General features: G+C 36.0%; 1 protein-coding gene across 21 annotated transcripts in view; it reads right to left on the bottom strand.

The window, feature by feature from the left end:
• The window catches only part of DMD (dystrophin), a 1,110,121-nt gene that overhangs the window by 177,762 nt on the left and 909,591 nt on the right, over positions 1-22,768 (bottom strand). For 18 of the 21 annotated variants that reach the window (XM_072349305.1, XM_072348356.1, XM_072348443.1 and 15 more), the window contains 3 exons: positions 9,792-9,964; positions 6,809-6,965; positions 493-613 (listed from right to left, as the gene is read on the bottom strand). In XM_072349305.1, coding sequence (XP_072205406.1) covers positions 493-613; positions 6,809-6,965; positions 9,792-9,964 — 451 coding nt within the window. Of the gene's footprint in view, positions 1-492; positions 614-6,808; positions 6,966-9,791; positions 9,965-10,307; positions 10,392-22,768 lie in introns of those variants that run through there. The other 3 variants (XM_072349815.1, XM_072349633.1, XM_072349725.1) reach the window with 2 other exon arrangements.

Genomic DNA, 22,768 nt, shown 5'->3' with positions numbered 1-22,768 from the left:
CCCCAGTATTGATCAACAAAACACACATTCACATATGTAATGGCATTTTAAACTTCTAGCTACACCTAGCTGTATTCAATGAAGTAGTTCTGCACATAAGTATTAATCACTGTGAATCACTGCAACTGAGTGGATTTGGGAGCTTTGCTGTACTGGTTTCTCTCGTTCCGTTTCATACAAAACAATTGATGTGGCTCTGAAATACATAGACTACAAGTTGAATTCTGGGTTCAGCTGCAGCTTTCAGATCTCAAATGGGACTACAGTTCTAGATACATCCAGAAGATTTAAAGCCAGTTTCAATATCTACTTATAAATATGCATGTCTATTTAGTTCCACGCTGTTCAAAAGCATCACTAAGGATTTCTTTCATCTGTATTTTTAGCTCAGTTTCTGAATACTGAGATTGAGCCTGGAGTGTAAAAGGCTGGCAGAATTATTTTATCATCACTGATCATCAATGATCTTTCAAGCAGCTATCTCTTAGTTACCTCTTGGTTCTGGATAGGCCTTCTCCAGTCCCTCTATTGGCTGATCTGCCAGGAAGAGTCGCACAGTCTCAAGTGCATTCATGATAACAGGTTCTTTTGTTTTCAGCTCCCTCTTGAAAGTCTGTGAGAAAAAAACAAAAAAATATTGCAAACAGGTATACAATTAAATACTACATGCCGTCCCTTTTATTGTTATTTTTGGTTAATTAAAGAACAAAACTTTAAATGACAACTTCCATGTGTAATGTGTGACAACTTCCATCTGCCAAAAATGCAAGGAAGCTTTTCTTAGCTTGAAATTGTATTCACTGTACATTGTATTCAAAAGAGATAATGTAGTGGCAGCATGTTGCAAAGTACCCAAGAATGCACATCAAATTATTGACTGTTAGAGGGTACCTTATTTTTGCTGGTTAACATCACAGTCAACATAAAAACTTAGCTGCCAGTGGCAAAGCTTTGGCTGGCTCCATACAGGTTAGCTAATGCTTCTAGAAAGTGAGATTTCCCAGAATATGAGGGAAAACCCAATGTGATTCACAACTAGCCCTTTGCTACAGCTGCTGGCAAGTTACATCACAAGGAGAGAAAAAATCCTATGGATATTGCCATGCTAACACCTTACAATCAGTTCTAACAAACCTAAAAAAAAATCTACATATTACATTGCAGCCTTCTCTACCAGTAACACTGTAGATGCAGTTCTTCCCATATGACATGAGCTGAGATACCTGAAAAGTAGAATTGAGGTGACAGTGAAAATCCGGAAAGCCTAAGTGTAAGCATGAACACGTAGAAATGTTTCCTCTTTTGTCTCCTTTCTCTCCTCCCTACCTGTACTTTCCTTCTTCCAGCAACAGTTCCTCCTTTTCTACCTCTCTTTTATTCCCGTACTTTAAAATGACCATAAGTAAGGTTGTCAAGGTTGGTATTTAACTTTTTATTTAGGTAGAGTAAGGATACAATTTACAAAATAAAGATTGGTGAAAACAAATTATTTTTCAAAAATGTTTATGTTTACAACCAGTAAAATGGGAGGCACATACAGAAAGGTCTGTGTCTGCCCCCAGAGAGAGCGAGAGCAGGAAGGAGACACAGATATTCCAGGAAAGGTAACACAGAACTGCAACAACTGATATCATATTTAAAAGTCAGAAATGGCTCTAAGCCATATATTTGGGGATGAGAAGTACTGCTGTATGGATGCTGTAGTCAGGTCAGCCCTAGCTAGGCGCATGTAACAGTGAGAATGACAAAATTCCTTCGTTCAGCATACATTGCTTTTTCTTGAAGACCAAATCAACTGAACACATTTAGTTGCATTATATTTCCAAAATAGGATTATAACCACATTCCTCCATCATCTAATTCTGTGCGACAAACTAAGGACAATGTAGTCAGATAGGCATACCGCATTCCACAAGATGTGTGATCAGGAATCATACACCTTCCCAAAATGATAGAGAGAATCTAGTGATAACTTTCTGACTTTGTGTATTTTCCATTTAATTACAAACGGGAATAGTTTACCACACAAAACAGTGAGCCAATGTGTTAAATGCTTTCCAAATTTTACCCTAAGGGATGGGACTGTAATCTATAAATCCCAAGATTTAGATCAGCGTGCACTGTGGTGGTGAGATCTACTTACTATTCTCAATGCCTCTCCTAGTTTTTTTCAAGTGAGTTTAAATACATTTCAGTATAAGAAATTTAAAAAGGAGATAACTGAGACTGAAGCAGTAGCACTGAATAGTGTTAAAAACAAATAATGAATTTTCACTTCCTAATATTCCATACCACAAGACTTTTTTCTTTATTGTACCAAGCCAGGTTTTCTAATTAATTTTTTGTTGTTGTGAAATATGTATAGACTAGCACTAAAAATCATTATCAGCAATAAATGCCATTTTCTCTTCTTAAAAAAATAAATCTATCTAAAGCTCTGACAAATACATCTCTATAATAAGAAGACCATCATTGATAACAGAATTAGCCTAAATGACTGTCTAATTTACAGATAATGATTTCAGGCTAATTTCATTGAATTCCTGAAGTTCTTCTACACTTTCTGGTGACTACAGAGGAAATCGAACATGCATAATATATGACCTGACAAAAAAACAAGTAAACCACTTTATTCAAACATCTCTATTTGTCATCAGCAATACAGCAGTAATGGCATTCTGTCCACTACTTTAATAATGCATATATTGATCAGCTTATCACAGACCTCCACTACCTCCTCATGGGTGTCCAAAAATTTCTTTGGTTGGAGAAACACAGATTGTTTAAATAGAAAGATGAAAATATAATGAGAAGACAGGGTTGTTTAAGTAAAAGTAGTATTAAACTGTGTTATCAGAAAAGCATATGATTTTGCTTTTAATGATTTTTAAGGAAAAAGAAGTACAGTTAAATGAATTCAATATGTTTCCCAATCAGAATGCTTTTTAAAGATGGGCTTTGACTTCCATTTTAAAAAGTGGATATCAGCTGTGCCTCCAGAACACATCAGTGTGTTCAAGCAGGATTTACATTCCCCAGGCACATTTGCTATAGACTGCATGCAAAAGAGTTTAGAGAGAACTGTTAGTAATAAACTTCTGTATTCATTAATGCTATTTATGATGCTAATACAATTCCCACGCAGAAGATGTGGCAGTCTAAATAGAACAACAGTAAAAGCAGGCTGCCTGTGGGATGCCTAAATTGCAATCCAGGAAACAGAGATTATCACTAACATGTACACAGTAATTCCTATGATTTTGTTAAAACACTATCAGGACTTTTCACAAAGCAAAGCAAACTGCAAGATGAAGAAACAGTACTTTGATGAAAAGTAGTGGTTTTTGATCACTGATTTAAAATAAATGGAAAACAAACAAACAAATAACAAAAGCCCTGTACAGTCTTCAGTGTGACACATAGTTCCTCAGATGCAAAAAAAATAATCAAAATGTTTCATATACATGTAAGTTCAAACAAAAAGCATTCATGTGGGAGTACTGAGGATAAAGTCCAAGGTGCTTTGCCTAAATATTACCTCACATTTATAATGCAACAATGAATCTGACAGTATGTATGTCTGAGAGTTCAAGCTCTCATCTGGCATCGATTAAAGCATTTAAAATTTTCATCTCAAATTTCACCCAAAAAATTTTCTAATGCAAATCTTGGCAACTGGGAGCATTCAAATGATAAAAACAAACATCTTTTTTTTTTTTTTTTCTTTTTTTTTCCTTTTTTTTTTTCTCTCTTTTTTTTCTTTTTTTTTTTCTTTTTTTTTTTTTTCTTTTTTTTTTTTTTGAACATCTGCTATGAATATCTGAGGTATTCCAGATGGAGGTTAAATAATAAGCTTTTATTTATTTATTTATTTGTTTTATTTATGTATTTATTTATTTATTTTAAGTTACATTCCTAAAAGAAAAACAAGAAAACAGGAACATCAGCTTGTAATGAGCTATCCTGCTGAGGCTTTTTCTTCTCTCTAATGAACAGATTACCTGGGTTCAATACTGGTTTTAAGTGGCAAAAAGAATTTTTCACAGAAAGAAAAACATTCTACTGTCAAAAGAAGACCAAAGTTACAAGTCTGTATCATTTAAAAGACTGGTCAAAGCAGGTAGAAACTTAGATTGTTTACTGATGAGTCATTTCCAAAACAAACATTGATGACAACAACATGAGTAGATTCTTTGACTCAAGTTTGAAATTCAACTACTCTCTACTTTTGTGCTCAGAAAGCTCAATTTTTTTAGCAAGGGCCTACAGCTCCTGAAAAATCAGCTTTTCACTAGAATTGTGCTCCAGTTTTATGCTAGAGACCTTTATACTTGAGGTGAGAACCTTCCTAACAGCATTCATCTGATGTTCAGAAATGGACTAAGATGTTCACCCAGGCACAGTTTTGTAAGTTTGCTTCTCTAAAACAAAACTTTTAGAGTAAATGAAAGTCCATAGTATCTAGTAAAAAAACAAACAAACAAATGAAAAACCCCACACTACAAACAGGGTTTTGTCAAAGACAACCTGAAGTCAGAAGAGTTCTCCACTGATTGTTTTTCCCTCCTTCCCTGTAAGAGATCTTTGAAGAGTAGACAGGGCGACCTAGTTTCAAGAACTATATTTTGTTCTTTTTTTTTTCCCCACAGGAAGCCAGAGCACCTACAGCTAGAAAGGCCTCACATTAAACTTGAGATGCACAGAAAAAGGAAAGACGTGATATTTCTAAAAGGAACTAAAATGTTCTAGCTTTGATAGAAAGAAGAAATGATTGAGATATGAGGGCCAAAGATTTGCATCTGTATGTATCTGCATGTGGGAGAGAAGATAATCAAAAAGGAGAAGTGAGGAGGCCTAGTTTGTAAAGTCACTTTGCAGCTATTTATAGTACCTTACTTTTATGTAATGCTTCTTACCCTTAATGGTTTTAACCACTTATGTTGATTTGTGAGTGACAATCACTTAGTCCATCACCGAATTCTTAACACCTTTGGAATAGCTCACAGAACAATATACAACATTAAAATTTTATGAACAATAACTTCTCTGAATGTAAAATGTATTTTGTTTCTCTTGGAGGAAAGGTAATTCAAGTACTCAAGTATATTTCAGATAACAAAAGTTCTGCTGCAACAATTGGGCAATAATCCTTCTCAAAGTTTTGTTCTAGCTCAAACATGGCCTTTGGATAAAGGGTTCAAATTAATGTTGAGTTAAAGCAACATCTATTTTATTTCTTACATCCTGAGAGTTTTTGTGGTTTTGAAAATATGTTATGGAAGCTGCTAGAGCCAGCTGGCTAGAACAGACCTCATGTATTTCAGAGAGTGAAAGGTAAAAAACGAGTGGTAAAGCCATGGATATTTTAGCCTTGCTGTTTCCATGATAATGTTTAAAGTCCCAAGAAAAGCTTTGTAAGAAATGTCCATCCTACAGATCACATCTCTGGAAGGAAAAAGTAGAAAATGAGACTGTGTTGCCACTACTCTCCATTGTTCAGCTACTATGGAAAAGCTTTATTTCCCTGTGACAGAAGCCAAGACTGGTTTTATTTAAGATTTGTGGACTTTTCACAAACACTGGATTGCCAGTAACTTAAAGCAGCAAGATACACCACGTGACCTTTCTAAACTCAATCTTAGTATTTGCTCCCAAATGTGCCCTTTGGGATTAGGAAGGAAAATCTTTTAAAGAAGTATCTATACAGCTATCTGATTAAAGGGGAAAATACAGGTTTTATGGATCCGGTTTCATTTTATAGAATAATTTTGGATTTTTCCACACAATAATAAAAACAGAGATTAGCAACTTCCATTACAATACCTTGTGTGTCAAGTTTCAGAAATGGCATTGTGAAATGGTATTACACAGATGCACAGCACATTTTGCAAGGATGATCACTGGGTTTGGAATATGTCTTTCTCTCACAGTATCAAGTTGTCTGGAGATGGCATAGCAAATTATGAACTGTTTACTTGAAATTAATTAGTGTGAGAGAAGTGTGAGCTTGATTCAGCATAGGAATATATACTTAAAGCATGGCTTTCCCTAATAATAATAATAATAATAATAATAATAATAATAATAATAATAATAATAATAATAATAATAATAATAATTGCATGAAGAGTTATTGATCAGTATTAGGTTATTTAAGAAGCCATTTATCTGGTGTTTTCCAAAAACCCCAGCATTGGATTTAAGTTCCTTAAAACAAAAAGACAAAACCTAGTCTGGACCAGTCTCCATGTGATGTTCTGCCACTGCCTTTCCCTAAGAATTCTTGATGAAATTAGTATGAGTAACAGTAACAGTCAGTAATCACGATAGTTTCATGAAGCACATAGTTGTGCATTATGACTGGTACCAGCTACAGTTTTCATTAATGTTCACCAAAAAACCAACAGCAAAACAAACAAGGTTTAAACACTCATGAAATTTAAATGTCTGATCCAGGAACAAAAAACAAAAAAAACCAACAAAACAAAAAACAATTAGAACTATTGATGTAATCTTCAAATAACACAGTTAATATCTTTTCTAGATATGAAAATAACTGTTTATCACAGTTCTACGAAAATACTGTTAGTTTTCAGAAAGCCAAGCAGCTGTTGCAAATACTCCTTTCTCCAGCAGACTGATTTTCTAGACTGTATTTGAAATTTTTAGCTAGTGTTATGTAAAATGTCATTAACTCTAAAATGTATTTCAAAAAGTATCCCCATTTTCCATCATGGACCATGTAATCCATCAGTGAACTGCAAAACAAAACGCAACTAATGAAAGGTCATTTGAAAAAAAATCATACCCTATGAACATCATTCTGCTTCTGCACAGTGGGAAGATCGCCACCGATAGGTGCTTGCTGTTTTAATTCATCCTCCTTCAACTGCAGCCAGGCCAAAAGTTCCTGAAGAGAGAGATGTAAACGCTTCCACTGGTCTGTACTGGCTTCCAAATGAGATCTGAAAGCATGTAATAAATATCAGATGCATTCAGGAGAAGTGAAAGTTAAAAAAAATAAAAAAATAAAAAAAATTACAAACTTATTTACAGATAAAGACTGTCGTGTTTTGTTAATTAGACAACATTTAAATAGCTTCATCAGCTTTGAATCAGACACTGGTATAATTTTGATTTCACAGGCATGGCTCGAAACAGCAAAACAGTTATGTTGAATTGTCATTCTCACTAAACATGCACAAATACAGTGCAGGACTATATGATAGAGAACAATTTTCTCATGATTTAGGACTGATAGGGTACTAACCAAAAGGTAGGGAGTACTTTTCAACTCAGAGAATAGCAAGCATTTGTCTTAACTATTACACAAGCCATTCAACCCCACACAAGAATCATGTGGCTGCTAACCTTTAAGACAGAAGAAGCAAAAACCATCCCTTTCCTAAAAGGAAACTGTCAAAGCATTAGGAACCTCCTATGCTGCACAAAATGTCTGTGCCTTGTGAAGTGGGGTGTGAGTGAAACTAACTGAATCATGGCCAACTTCAGATATGCTACCCACTTTGTGCAAACGACTCCACCATAAGACCTTATAAATATTTTCTCTGAGTGTGTGTAAATGCTCTTCTCTCTTAAGACTAACTTAACACTTGGCAACTACTTTCTGCTGGAGGAAAACGTGATAAATCTCTGGACTGACAAAATCTGATGTTTATATCACTGACAATCAGAGCCTGTCCTGCTAGATTTATGAATATGCTGCTTGTATTTAATTGCTGATTGGGAAGAAATTCTTAATTCATTCCCATACAACTTAAGAATTCCTTTAAGAACTCAAATGAAAAGCAGTATTATATGACAGTAGAACAATATGACACGCTTTGCAAGAATTATGTACTAAGACAGATTTTCTTTGTCTCATTTCTTTTCTAAATTCCAGCTTTGCTCCTAGTGCTGAATGTTGCTGGAGGTGAGAGGCAATGCTGCCTCAGAGCAGGCACTGCAATGCTGTGGAAGACTGGTTTGCAGGCCCCTAGGACAGAGAATTTGCAGGGGACCTCTCAAAGCAGTGAGGGGAAAGGAGCAGGGCCACTAAATGTGGAGCTGCAGGAAACAACAGCCAGTTGGCTTTTGGAGAGGATACAGCCAAGAGTAAACTTCCTGAGTTAGTTAGCTCCAGCCTTCCAAGTTCATCCCAGCAAATACAACCTACAGTCTCCTCTAGAGAAACACAGTAACTGGATATGAATACAAGAAAATGAACTTGTCGTTTCTTGACATCCACCATGCACTTTACCTAGCTGAAATGCACTGGATCATGAAAAGAATGCCCTCCTAACCAAGGGACAGGATGACTGTTCTGTTCAAGCAGTTCAAAGCTTCCACTGAAAAAGAAGAATCATGGGACTGATGCCTGGGGAACATTTCGTCTTTCTGCTCTTACACCTCTTTTGTGTAAGCACCAATATAACTATGATGAAATCTATTCCACACTGTGTGTGATGGAAAGAAATAGCACACAGCAGTCAGACTGAGAACAGCCCATTCATTCAGTTCAGTGGCAGGCAATATTTAAATTGAATGTCTTAGGAATTACAAATTGGTTCTTATTCTAGTATTTTAGAAAGGAGTTCTGTTGCTTTGAATCTTTAATATAACAAGCTAATGCCATACAACCAGGGTTAGTATGTCTGATAGTTAATGACAGCAATACATTGAACTGAAAAAAAAAGAACAGAAAATCCCAGGACACCCTTATATTTAATTACTGCTATTTGGCTGATTTGCTGTTGATTTATTTATTTACTTTTCTCAAATGTCACTGAATTTTGGCAAGTTCATGAGTAAAAGATGTCTGAAATAAAAAATCTGAGACCCCGAAGGACTGTATCTTTCTTTTACTCCTCAGAAAAAAATAAAAAAGAATGTGCCTCTCCTTCTTTAGTCACTAATATATTTTCAACCTCACATTCTTCATTTCTTTTTAATGATTGATGTTATGAAGATGGCTTTTGTCATTACACAGACTGACCTCCCTCAGGGCCCAAGCTGAAAAAAGCTAGTATTCCGTAAATTACTTTCAAAAACACTGCTGCCTTTTGCTGCCCTCTGAACTACCAGCAACACACAGCAAATGAGCAAATGAAAAAATGTCCAAGACTGAATGCAATGGAGCTGGGCTGTCTGTTGTGAAAGACACATTTCTGAGGAGAAGTTTTCTGGACAGTTTCTTTTGAAATTTTCAGCTCACTGAAGTCTATATATCCACTTCATTACTTGTAAAATTACCATTTATTGTATTTTTCCTTGCAAGGAGACTTTCCACTTACAGAACTATCTGGAGATCTCCTTTTACCCCTGGATTTTATTTGGTAATTTTGTCCACTTTTCAGACAAAAGCAAAAATCTTAAATAACATCTTCTCATTTGCAAGGCCATTCTTAGTTCTGCACTGGAAACGGCAGTCTCAGAAATAAAGCTTTTCATAAATATAGGTTATCTAATTACTTCAATACTTGACACACTGATAAGTCATAACCAACCAATTTAGAGGGGGTACAGTTAGTGTTTAAACATTTTAATCTTTCCTTCTGTAATTATAAAACCTCATCATATGTCTCAAAACCTATTCCCCTACTATCATTTTCACACACACACACACACACAAAACTACCCTAATAATTCTTACAAAGTTAAACCAGCACAGATCATTTCTAAATGGATAGAAATAGCACTATCAGAAACCAGTTTATACCCTTTTACTGTCACGAGGCAGATGGAACGACTTACACACCAGCTGTAGGCTTTTGATTACAGTCATGTCCTACCTAATGTTTAGAGATTTCTTCCTAAGCTCACTCCATCTGAAGTTCATGTTGTCCAGACGTCTCTGCAACAGGACAGCATCCTCTGAGCCTTCCAGGGATCTCAGGATTTTCTGCCCGTTTTCATCCAGATTGTGGAAGATGTCAGTATGTGCATCGATTTCTGCCTGTAGATCCTAAGGAAGCAATAGAAAATAACATGTGATTTCATACAGAATCACAGAAACTACCACTACTCAAGAGTGGAAAAATACAGTCCAACACAGAGTCATGATTATGATTATTCCTCTCATAGCAATATTGTATAGTCAACACCACATGAAAGATTTTGCACTGGAAGAGGATCGTCTTTCCATATGGATCCTACTGAACAAATGTTAATGAATGTTAGAAGTTCTGCATTTCTCAGGCAAGAAAGCAAAGACACATTTACTGTGCTGACAAGGGAAAAACCAACCAACCAACCAACCAACCAACCAGCCAGCCAATCAACCCCTGAGGATCTCAGGTAAATCTGACCTTCACATGATAGGTTTTCCTGTGCAACATTTTCAGCTTGAGCTGAGGACTGCAGCACTGCTCCTGCTGCATGGCAGTTTCAAGAAATCTGCACGTCTGCAGCAGCAGAGCTTTAAAACGCCAAAAAATCCCTTACATTCTGTTGACAGAATGCATTTCAGATCACAGACCTCAGCAGTCAATAGCAATAAACAACCACTTTGTGCTGCATCAAAACACTGGTTGGGGCCATGGCTGTAGGAGGGCCTGCAAACAGAAAGGACCCAGAATATGCAACCGGCAGCTCATGTTGAACAGCCAGCTCTTCTTATCACTTTGCAACTGCAGGCCAGCTCTACATTTTGAATTCATTTTTCCCCCTCATTTTTAGCAAGGCTGTTCCTGCCAAGAGAACATTCCTTTGAGAGCTGCCTGGTACCAGCATTCCTGCCTGCCCACGCGCTGAATGCAGCCTTTGTGCAGTGGCTGCCCAGCTCACGGATGCTGCGTGCTGCAGCCCCACGAGGTCACAGATTCACTCACAGAGAGCAATGACAGAACCACACTCTTCCAGCTGAACAACAATAACAATTTAAATACAGTGTATACAAGCATGGACACACCCTATATGTAACCACAATTGCACAAAAACACTGATATTTTGATACAAGGTGCACTGGTCAAGTGAATAAATCCCATTTTCACATGGGATGCTTGAGCACTAGGAGCTCTGGCTGTGGTTTCTTGGTGTCTGAAATGGGAGCACTGAGGGATGAAGTGTGAAAGGTGAGATGATTGACAGCCTTTGAGGGATGACCCAGAGCCAACTGATCATCACAGACAGAACCCAATGGAAACTTTTTCTAATTTGCTTTAGAAGAATGACTTTGAAGGAGGGAAGCACACAAATTGCCTACTTGGTGTGTTCCTAATTGAATTGGTTTGATTTGATATTTTAAGGGCAATGTTAGCAGCACTGAATCATAAGTAGATTGTCCTTGTTCACTTACTGCTGTTCCAAGTGACATTTGATATACTTTGCTGGATACCTACTTTGTGCACAGCAACGACTAGCACCATACTTGGAACAATTTCAAGGGGAGAAGGCATGTCTGTGGTACAGTATAGGAGTTCTCATCCAGCTATTTTACTTTATCTATGTTCATCCTGGCACTAAAATAGCAATGAGTTTGGAATACACCAGAAGTAATTCAGCAGAAGAGAGTCATTACTATAAATATTGTATTTTTTGATTGATGTTAAATACTTATGGAAATGAGGTAGCTTTGTTAGCACTGGAACTAAATGTGGCAACTGTAGTTCTAATCTCAGAATGGAAATTTCATCACGTGACCTGACACTTAGGCTAGAAATTGAAATTAAGAGCTAGCAGAACTTTTCCCCCCCTTTCTCTCTCTCTCTCTGATTTTTGTTATTTTTGTTCTTTTTTTTTAATTATTATTATTTTTATTTTTTTAATTGGTAGTGGGAAAATGGTAACATATCTATAAACTTGGGAAAAGCAGATCCAGCCCTCAAAAGAAAGACAAAGGATTTATATAGTCTACAGAGCAGATAAAAATCCCACATTTTCCTAATGACAATCAGGAGGTATTTAAACATGCAAGGGACTTTATAAGAACAATAGTTCAGAGTTGCACAGTTGATAAATTTATTTGTTTATATAAATACACATATGTTCCTACCCTCAATGAATATATTAAAATTTTATGTAGAGTCTTACTTTATAAAGGCAAATGATTTTCCAGAATTATTCCTGTTTCAATTTAAACATATGTTTCAGAGAAGTAATATATTTTGATATTTTAAGATCTTATTATTAAGGTACCTAACATGTATGTTATGCCAGGTGTGAATGCTCTCACTTGAAAATTTGTCCTTTTTTTCAATTCTGAATGTTGACAGATTCAGCTTCCAACTTCAATAGTTTATTTATATTTGCTGAAGAGTACCCTATTACTAAATTTCATTCTCTTCATGCATGCATTTAGAGGTCTTAAGTCAGTCTTGAGGTTAAGCACCACAAAACTGAGGTAAAAAGTCATAACAACATATATGGGAAAGAATAAAGTTCACAGTAAGAAAGGTCACTTTTAATATCTGCATATTCTAAGGTCCTTCCACATTTCAAAACAGATAAATCTACTTCAATATTAAAGAATCATCATATGTAGTACCTGTTGCACAGAATAACAGAAGAGATTGAAAGAGATATTGGAAGAGATTGGAAGAGATATTAAAGATCATCAAGCTTCAAATCCCCTGCCATGAGCAGGGCTACCAACCACTAGAAAATTCTTAGTTTGTAGGGTTGCAATGGAAACAGCTGCCTCTTCCTCAGCAAGACAACATTAAATATATCAACTATTTACAGTTAGAAACCATCAAATCTATGTCTTCTTTGTACTTTACCATACATATGCTACTTTTTAACTCAAAATTAATACACTTCCATATTTTTCTTACCTTTAGAAAAACTTTTTCATAGTTTAGACATTGCATGCTTTTCTCCTCACACAGAGACATTTCTCACAATGAAATCAAGTTGCATCCTTATTCTTTCAGAATACTACTGAGTGCTACAATCAAACTGGACAGTTAGCTAAAAATGTGACGAGCACAGAAATTGAAGTTCTCTTATCAGAATCTCACTATTCAAGATCTTAGTCCAGATTATCTGTCTAAACTGAATATATTTTAATAATCCTAAAAGTTGTTTATCCCAGCTATATAGGAAACATGCTCAGAGACTAACAAGACAATGGAGGCATTCACTCTATATCGGTTTGTGCATTTCAGATCCTTTATTTGTGACACCTTGTCCCTAGAGAAGCAAAGTGCACATAAGAAAAATATCTATATATCTTTCATTTGTTTTCTGAAATAAGTAAGTTCTATGTTTGAAAAATAGGGGTGAAAGATAAATAGGAACTAGATCCTTTTTCTTGATAAGAATAAAGCAGGAGTATTTCATCTTATAAGACTCTATTTATTTACAAAAGCATGCTGTCATTACACATCATACCAAGAAGCATAGATTATAGACTAAATATAGGCTATTTACTGCATTTCATCATTTTCACTGTATTCAAACACATGTAGGATATGCAGAGGATGAAAATCAATCCAGCTATATTTCCGCTGAGTTAGTATTGGACCTAAATTACTCTGTATGCTGTTTTTGTTAAGTGGATACTACTGGAGCTATGTGGAAATACATAAGAATACACAAGAGCAGGTAGCAAAATCAAATACAAACAACAACAACAAAAAGACACTGTCTATAGAATCTCATTGATGAATGCTGATTATTAGCCTAAGTTAATTTTCAAACCTCCACTTCCACTTTTTATTTTTATTTTTTAAAGCTGACACCTTGGAGTGAACTCAACTGCTGAGAAGAAACTGCCCATGCATCAATGGTGGATATTCCTAAGAGCTGCAGAGTGATTTTTTCCTTTTAATAAGATGAATGGTAGAGTTAGATGATAAAGCGTACTGTCAGATTTGTTCATAGTAACCTTGTTCATTAGATATTACAGGTTTCCACACACTTAAAAATGTGTGTTCACCTTCTCATAAGGCATAGAAAATATCTAGTATTCCTATTTAACATTCTTATTCATAATCTATCTAGTATTTCTACTAATAATATATTTAGTGTTTCTCTGTAGAGAATTCAGTTTTAGATCAAAAGTCAAAAGACATTTTCATAAATGGCAAAGTGACCATATGAAATTGTGTCTATTTTATTACTGTTGAACAGTATTTGAAACTATTAACTCATAAGACAATCAGCAACATATGACTACGAATGACAATACCTATGATAATTCCACATAGCAGAGACATTCCTTTAAGAATTCAGAAAGATTGGGGATATTTTATCAGAAATACTTAACATATCGTTGTTAAATCCCTCTGTAGCAGACATACATTATACTGGCAAAATAAATGAAGGACATGGCACACAGAAAATTATGCCATTATTTTGGCACAAGATCATAAAAGAGTTGATAGGCTGAAAGTAAAATGAAGTTCTAGAAAGAAGGAATTAGTTACACTGGTTGGACTATACAAGAGTCAGACATGGAAATTAATGCAGCACAACTGACAAAACATTTATCTTTATACAAGGTAGAAACAAAATTAATTATGTAATGAAGAAATTAAAACACTTAAATCCTCCTCTACAAACTCAGCTCTGCCCTTGGAATTGTGCTTTTCATTTCCAATGAATCATTCTACATTTTCTAGTTACTGTACATGGGATTAATTGAGTAAGAAGGCTCAGAAAATTAAAGATAGTATCATCTGATTAAAGGAAATCAGCATAGGGGGAAAAACCTGTCTCTATTGTTAGTGATTGAAAAAAACAGTCAGTCTGCATAATTACATACATGTATACAAAGCATCAGCAATTCAGTCCTCTGTGGCTATACATTCTATGCTAGAACACTCAGAAGTACTGTACTGCATAGTACTAAAGTTCTATAATACCAGTACTGAAAGAACAAGAAAGGTACTGAAAGTGAATTGAAAATCCTAGGTCCTTACAATTTTTGCCACAGAAGGGGTGGTCTAGCATTGGAACAGGGCTGCCCAGGGAGGTGGTAGAGTTGTCACCCCTGGAGGTATTTAAGAAGTGTGTGGATGTGGCACTGAGGGACATGATGTAGGAATGGACTTGCAGAGCAGATGTCTGTACTTGTTCTTGAAGTCATCTTCCAACAAAAACAATGTTATGACTCTCTCCTTCCCCACTTTAAAATACAACCTTGAGTAAAACTTTGTTTTTATTGTCTTTTTATGGTGATTTCAAAAAGCCTCAAGACTGTAGGTTTCTTTCTAGCTTCCTTTCACATTCTCATTGGTGCCTACAGAAGACAGATCTGACAAACTTACTGTTTTGAGCCAGTTATTTGTTTGCTTGTTTTTCTTCTAACAGTACTGCTGAGCAAAGCACATAATAAAGAACAGGGCTCTGCTCTCTGGACTTAGATGGGACAAAATAGCACTTATGGCCTGGCATAGCCTCTGCATTTTACCAACGGGGGATCTCAGCTGGCATAATAAAGAAAAAAATCCTCCTTCAACGTCTTTTCCTCCTTATGGCTTCTACAGATGTAAGAACTGCAGTCACAGTCTGCAGGACTATTTTCCAACTCCATGCAGCACAGCTTAGCTACCTTAGGGACCAGATGTCAGCTTAAACATTTTACTTGCTTTTACTCAGCTACATACTTAAACTCCTGTAAATCTCCTATTCTACCTAAAGGACTAAAAGTAAACAAACTTATAATAATAATAATAATAATAATAATAATAATAATAATAATAATAATAATAATAATAGCCATGAATATTGGACCTCTTTCAGGATAAGGGCTCATTCTTTTGTCTGCTAGGCAGCAGAATGGTTTTGGGGGTGACATAGTTCTGGAGATGCTGCATTAATGGCTAAGGCACAGTGAGTCCAATACATTTTAAATACAAGAAGTAGACAGTAGAAGATGCACTTGATCTATTTCTTTTGTTCCTCGAAAGACTGTCATTTTGCATTACTCTCTATGACCGTCTGTTTTGGTGAGCTCATCATTACTTTCAAAGTATTTGACCAGGAAACCCCTCCCCCCCAGACCCTAGCTGCAATCCTATGTAATATACTCTAGGTGACCCTGCTTGAACATGGTGTTGGACTAGATGGACTATAGAGGTCCCTTCCAACCTCAGCCATTCTGTGATTCTGTGTACTCCCAGACCAGAAGCAGAAATTTGGTTGTGTCTTAGAATGGAAGCATTTACTGAGCAATTTCCATAATGATAAAAACTTTTCAAATTAGACACAAAATGTAATTAAAGGGCAGACTTACTCAGTTAAAAGCATTGTTATGAAATGGCCATACATCATCATGCCACGAAGCCTCCTATTCAGCTAGCCTATGGCATGACCCCAATTCCAGTCTGGTATGATTACATCTCTAAGTTTCATGCTAATGAGTTGATTAAAAAGAAAGATAAAAAGGTCTTTCTCTATTGGGAAGATAAGCTTATGAATATCATTAAGGCATTTCTAGGTTCCCACCACTATTTTCAAGATAACAAAACAGGAGAGTTAGTTCACTAGCAGAAAATCAAATGTTGATGAGTGGAATCTTAAAGGATAACATTTCCCTGCAGAAAACAATCAGTATAAGCTGCAGCTACCTCTGTTATAGTTTTAAATTCTAGGCATCCCAAAAATAAGAAAGGAGCAAAATTCACATTAGCAAATTGGACCCTGTCTTCAGAGAAAATTATCTCAATGATTAGGAATACAACTTTCAATTCAGGTTACATTCCGGTGATTGCAGAATGGCACAGCCAAGGATACAGTCACTGTCTTGCTGAAAGACAGTGAAAAACACCGTGCTGTGGGATTCTTAATTTCTCTAACAGCAAGCTACCTCAGCTAGAGAGAGTAGCTTTAAGAGCAACAACTCAATCATTTGAACATAGACTCAAGTTTTTATTGTGCAGATCCTCCTCCACAGGACTGGATTTTCAAACACAGCACAAGGCCTTGCATTTCTTCTTTGTGCAAAGAAAAATAATAAGACAAATTTTATGAGACCTCTAGAAATTAATTTTTATTCAACAGTAATTAATTATAAATTGTTAAATAAATTCATGTGATTCATTGGAGTTTACAGATTCTTTTTTTGTGTGTGTGCTCCTGAAAAACTGAAATAAAACTATTTTTATTCCCATTTAGTGAAAATACAAATAAATAAAGAAAATAATCTTTCAACATACAAAGCTTTCTATGTTTACAGACATAGTTTCACACAGGATTCAATTAATCTTCCCATTAGCTTAGACAAACATAAACTATTCTGGTAATAGTAATTTTAATAGCATTTTTTTTTTTTTTTTCTGTTCATTTATTTACCTTGTCCTTATATCTACCATGGAAATCTTGATCAGAAAGAAACTTTGGGTTAGTCTGAGGTTACAGTAAAACTGAAAAAATTCAAAGTTGCCACAGCAATGAAAGAGTTACAGTAATGATGTAACTACATGGTGTTTATTTTACTAACCTAGCCTGTACTTAATGACCTTTCAAGTAAACAAATACAAGATAAACAAAGCACCTGTTTTAAAGCAGGAGCTGCAAGTGTTCTGCAGAAAATCAGCCCTCTCTACTGGGACATCTAAGTATGGGATTAGATATCTGATGGCGAAAACTGAATTTGAAAGTTGGGAGAGTAGGAGGGAAATGACATAAATGTGCATGTGCTTGTATACACAGTTTTCTGAAAGTAATACTGTTAGGGTCATTACAAACTAACACTATTCTCTAGGTTTCAGAACGTAGACAACTCCCAACAAATACCTGACCCTAGTACTTCAGTGAATGTCAGATTCCATTACACCTGTACATTCTGCCAGCACAACCACGCTGTTAAGCTTTCAGCAATTTTTTTTATTTTTTTTTTCCCAGCAAAATAATTATGCTGCTACTTTCAGCATGTCTAATTTCAACCTCTCCCCATTTGTCAGAGATAAAACAGTAGCAGCACAAAGACTGTACCATCCTCTGCAGGAACATTTACTTCCACTCAGTTACTCAGGCAAGGTCTGAAAGTCCTGTCGGATAATTTGGAGAGCATCTACCTCTATTAGTTCCACTGACATCTCAGTGCTTCCAATTAATACTGATTTTCTGTTACAACTAGCAGCCAGAAAGGCTGAACAGCACAACTGTATCAAAGCCCGGAGGAAAAAAAAAAATTAGGAAAGAAAAACGGACAAGGGTTACTTCTCTATCACCCATAGAGAAATGTACCTGAAACTTGCTAATTATACATGACTGTTCCTAGGAGAAGAACTATTTGTTTATAAGACTATAAAGTCACTTCACAGAAAAGGATCTAAGGTTTCAATGCAGCAGCACATAGCCATTAGACACCTTGACTTTACCACCCACAGAATTCAGATACAGTTTCATCCTTCCTCAAATACACAAACATATATAGAACCTGTTTCCAAACATCTTCAAAATGACATTTATTTTTTAAACATATCACCTCATTTCCTTCTGTCTCAATTACTTCTTTAATTTTTTTTTTTTTTTCTTTTCAAAATAAACTCTGACATTTCAGTTTTTTGTTAGCAAAATCTTTGATGCCTGGAGAAAAATAATTGGTACATCAGTTTCATAACATGACGTTATACTAATTAAAACAACATAAACTCTTACTAAAACTCAAAAGAGAGCAACACAGAATACAAAGCAGAAACTACAGGCCTCATACATTATGCATTATGAAAATTGATTCATGCAGAACAAAAATTTTAATGGTTTTAAGGCTCCTCTAAAAGTCAGCATTGTTCCAAAGATAATGAGATTTCAATTAGGAATTTACACAATTTCAGGTGTTACTCTTTAATGAGGTGCAAGGCCTGCTGCAGTTAACTGTTCTTTATCAAGACCAGGCTACGTGGGACCTGGTGGGAATGCTGGAAAAGCTCCAGTATCTCTGTACACACTTGTGCCAAATCCTCCCTACTCGAGATGTTCTGAGGCAAGCTCAGGAAAGACAGAAACCTGGGAAGTAGAAGGGCAAAAGTACATTTAATCTTTTAATCTTTGTAATTTTCAGTGGGAATACATATGGTGCTGTTGTGGTTTTGGGATCTAGTTTTTAAGGAAAAGATGTGGAAAAAATACCTTGTGGCATTCAAGCATTGGGAGAATTATTCCAACCCTTTGATGTCAGATTTTCCACTCACCACAAAATAGAATTTACTAGGTGCTGGGTGGTATACCCACTAACACTGAGCATGAGCTGGGTTTAAACTGCCATGAGACAAATTAATTTTATCTTCCTGATGACATGCCTGCTACAGCCTCACTCAGTTCACACATCAGGTGAGAAAGCCATGAGTCAAAGCTACCAACCCTGGGATTATGGCACCTCCCTGTGAGAGAAAACCCCCCTTTAAATGCCATGATGGGTTGAGCTACAAAGGTTTAAGGATTCATGCCAAAAGGGTTGGTATGGTGCCAAAAGCTGTTGAGCCAGAATAGATTCTGAAAGGAGTTGCAGTAATCTGCAGCCCTCTGCAGGCCTTGGATGGACACCGTGCCACAGACTCCCTCAGTGGGCTTTTTCTTTTGACCCTCTGACACAAAATCCTCAGGCTCCCAATTATACTAACCCCCACCACAACACCAGGACATTCACCTTTATGCTGGTACTGTGCTCCCATTAAAGCCCAAACACTAAAAAAATACATCTTATAACGCACAACATTACCTCTGCTCTATTAATTTGTTGTTATTGCTGACAAGATATTTAATGCTATTGTATTTGTGAGGAATTAGACTTAAGAGGAAAAAAGTATCATCCCTATCAATACTCAGCTCAAAGAAATCCCCGCATTTTTGGTTCTCACAGAGCAACCTGAACCAGAGGCAGATGTATCCAAAAGTATGCACTAATCTGAAATACTTCGATGATATAACACTTGTTGACTGCCCCAAAATAAGCAAATAATGGGGAAAAGTTCAGAAGTAAAAAAAATTCTTTTTCTGGAGAAATGCTATTTTGGAAAGAAAACAAACTTCTGTTCATCTCTTTCACTTTGATGTTATAAAAACCAATTCAATTTACCTTTTGAGTCTATACTGGAGAAATCCGATATATGTTTTCATTTTGATCTACATAGGAAAAATCAGGTCCAAGATCTGCATATCTACTACCTAGAACTATATTAATGACCTTCCAATACTTGTAAGTATCTTGATGAAGAGAAAATGAAATCCTACATGAATTTTGTCCCAAACAAAGACTTACAGTGGTAAAAACAAGATCACAATCACAGTGAGAGAGATAACATTAAAGAAATCAGGCAAAAGTAGCTGCTACACTATTCAGTTTTGTGTCAAAACCAAAAAATCTAAGGAAAAGTAAAATGTTTATTTTGGAATTATAGAATGATGTGAGTACTAAAGAAGGAATTACACATCATAGAAGAAGGCAAGTAACAGATATACATGGAAATAAAAAAACAGATTTCCTTCCTAGATTCAGAATTTATTGAAAATTAAAAAAGAACATGACAGATACTCAGAAGACTACTAGAGTAGTACTGGAGTACTACTTTTTTGTCAGTAAGTCAATATATTAGCCAGATCCTTAATACTGTAAGAATGTCATATTCTTTGACTTAATTTCCTGCAGAGATTAAATTAGTTATCATCTCCTGCTGTCACCGTGAAGTATGCCATCGAGGCCCAAGTTTAAACCCCAGAATTGCTTTTACAGATTTCTCTGGTCAAGATTTCTTTACAAATGCTTTACAAATTAAGAATTAATATACCACAACCACTTGACTTCAATACCAATAACCTCACAAAGATTCTCTTTAGGTATAAACCTATATCCAGAAAGTTTCTTTATTTTTTTTTCCCATGTATTGCCATTGTTAGTCTTGACTATATGCTAAATATGACACAAGAATGGGGCTGATGGTTTATGAATTGCTGAGCTCATTTCAGCTTCTTAGAAAGAATTTATCTGAAGTACCACAGAGTTTAAAAAAATTATGAAAACATGCAGAAATGGGAATAAAGTATCTTAGAAAACTAGACATTGCTCAAATATGTGGTCTGGTTACATAATACCATATTTGACAAGTTTAGGTGCTCAAGAACAACTACATGGCACTACTTCTTAAAAGAGTTGCTGTCAAAATCAATATACTAGATAGCAAGCAAAAGGATCCGGATAACAGTTTTTTATTCAAGATAAATTAAGAGGAGAAGCAGTAACATTTAAAATGAATAAATAAATAAATAAATAAATAAATAAAATAGTATGGTTAATGGATTTGTCATGCTTGTTTTACTCCCACTTCACTTTTGCCACTTCCATAGAATTACAGAATGGTTTGGACTGGAAAAGACCTTTAAGATCAGCATGTTCCAATTGCTCTGCTATAAACAGGGACATCTCCCTCTAGACCAGATTGCTCAAATCCTCATCCAGCCTGGCCTTGAATGCTCTGAGGGAAGGGGAATCTACAGCCTCACTGGGCAACCTGTTCCACTGTCTCAACAACTATCACAGTAAAGAATTTAATATAAATCGTCCCTCTTTCAGTTTAACAACATTTCTCTTTGTCTGTCACATGTCCCCTTGTCTGCCTTTATAAAAAGTCACTCCCCAGGTACTGGAAAATTTCTTCTCAGGAAGAGCCATAAGGTAGTGGCACAGGCTTCCTCAGTGAGGTTGCGGAGTCATCGTCCCTGGAGGTGATCAAGAAACATAAAGATTGGTATTGACAGACATGGTTTATTGGGCATGGTGGAGATGAGCTGATAGTTGAACTAGGTGATTTTAGTGGTCTTCCCAACCTAATAATACTATGATTCCATTATTCTAATATTTAAAGCACAGGATCATTTGGAAAGCTAGAGACTTCCAGAACTGATCCAATCTTCTGCTCAAAGCAAATCCAGTGCGAACAAAGTACTCAGAATCTTGCTCAATTGATCACTGATCATCTTTAAGAGTGGAGATTTCACAGAATACCCTTGTTCTAGCATGTGTTCCTCTTTCCTCCCTCAGTAATAATAAAATTAATATATCCTTATATCAAACTAGAACTTCCTGTGTTCCCACTTTTTCTGTTGCCATCCTGTCTCCATCCATCTCTAAGAAGTCTGTCTCAGTCATCTTAACAGCCACCATTCAGGAAGCTGTACACAAAAGCAAAGCCTCCACAGGCCTCTCCTCAGAATGAACAGGTGCAGGACATGAAATTAGGCAAACTGTCACTTAAGCAAGCATTGATAACAGCAGCCTCTGCTGGGCTACTTAGTGATGTTATGCTACTAACCTTGATGACACTTATCACTTCCCTTCCCAGCATACTTTGTTTTCCAAATAACAATAATAAATAAGTAAACAAATAAATAATTTAAAAGGTTTCAAATTTAAATCTAAGAATTTGAATGTGTTTTTCAATCAGCTTCAATACATTTGACATACTAACAGAAAAAAAATCAAAAGTTCCTTTCTGCCCCAGGGAGTTTTCTGAAATAAATACCCTTGCACATACAGAGCTTCATAATCTAATAAACTGCACTGCTAAATGAAATACTGCTGCTCGTTTTCCCAGCAGAACTCCACATTCCCTGTATGGTCTTGTTGAAAGCCTGAAAGCCCAACAACGCCATTCGTGTTCTGATGCCTGTTATTCAGCAATTGCATCTATTTGCCGAGGGCACACATGAGTGAGGATGGACATGAGTTGCTGCTTAAATGTCTCAAGAGGACACAGCCTTATAAGAAGCAGAGTGAGAAAAAGTAGTTTGTAAGAGAACATTTTAGAGACTGACGAAGAAGGAAGTAATGGCAAGGTGTTTACATTTCCTCATTTTACACCACTTTACTTCTTAAAGGACATGC

The sequence above is a fragment of the Excalfactoria chinensis genome, chromosome 1 (assembly GCF_039878825.1).
Source record: "Excalfactoria chinensis isolate bCotChi1 chromosome 1, bCotChi1.hap2, whole genome shotgun sequence".
Taxonomy (NCBI): Eukaryota; Metazoa; Chordata; class Aves; order Galliformes; family Phasianidae; genus Excalfactoria; species Excalfactoria chinensis.
Note: the sequence above shows the minus strand (reverse complement) of the source record. Positions and strands in the feature narration are given on the sequence as shown.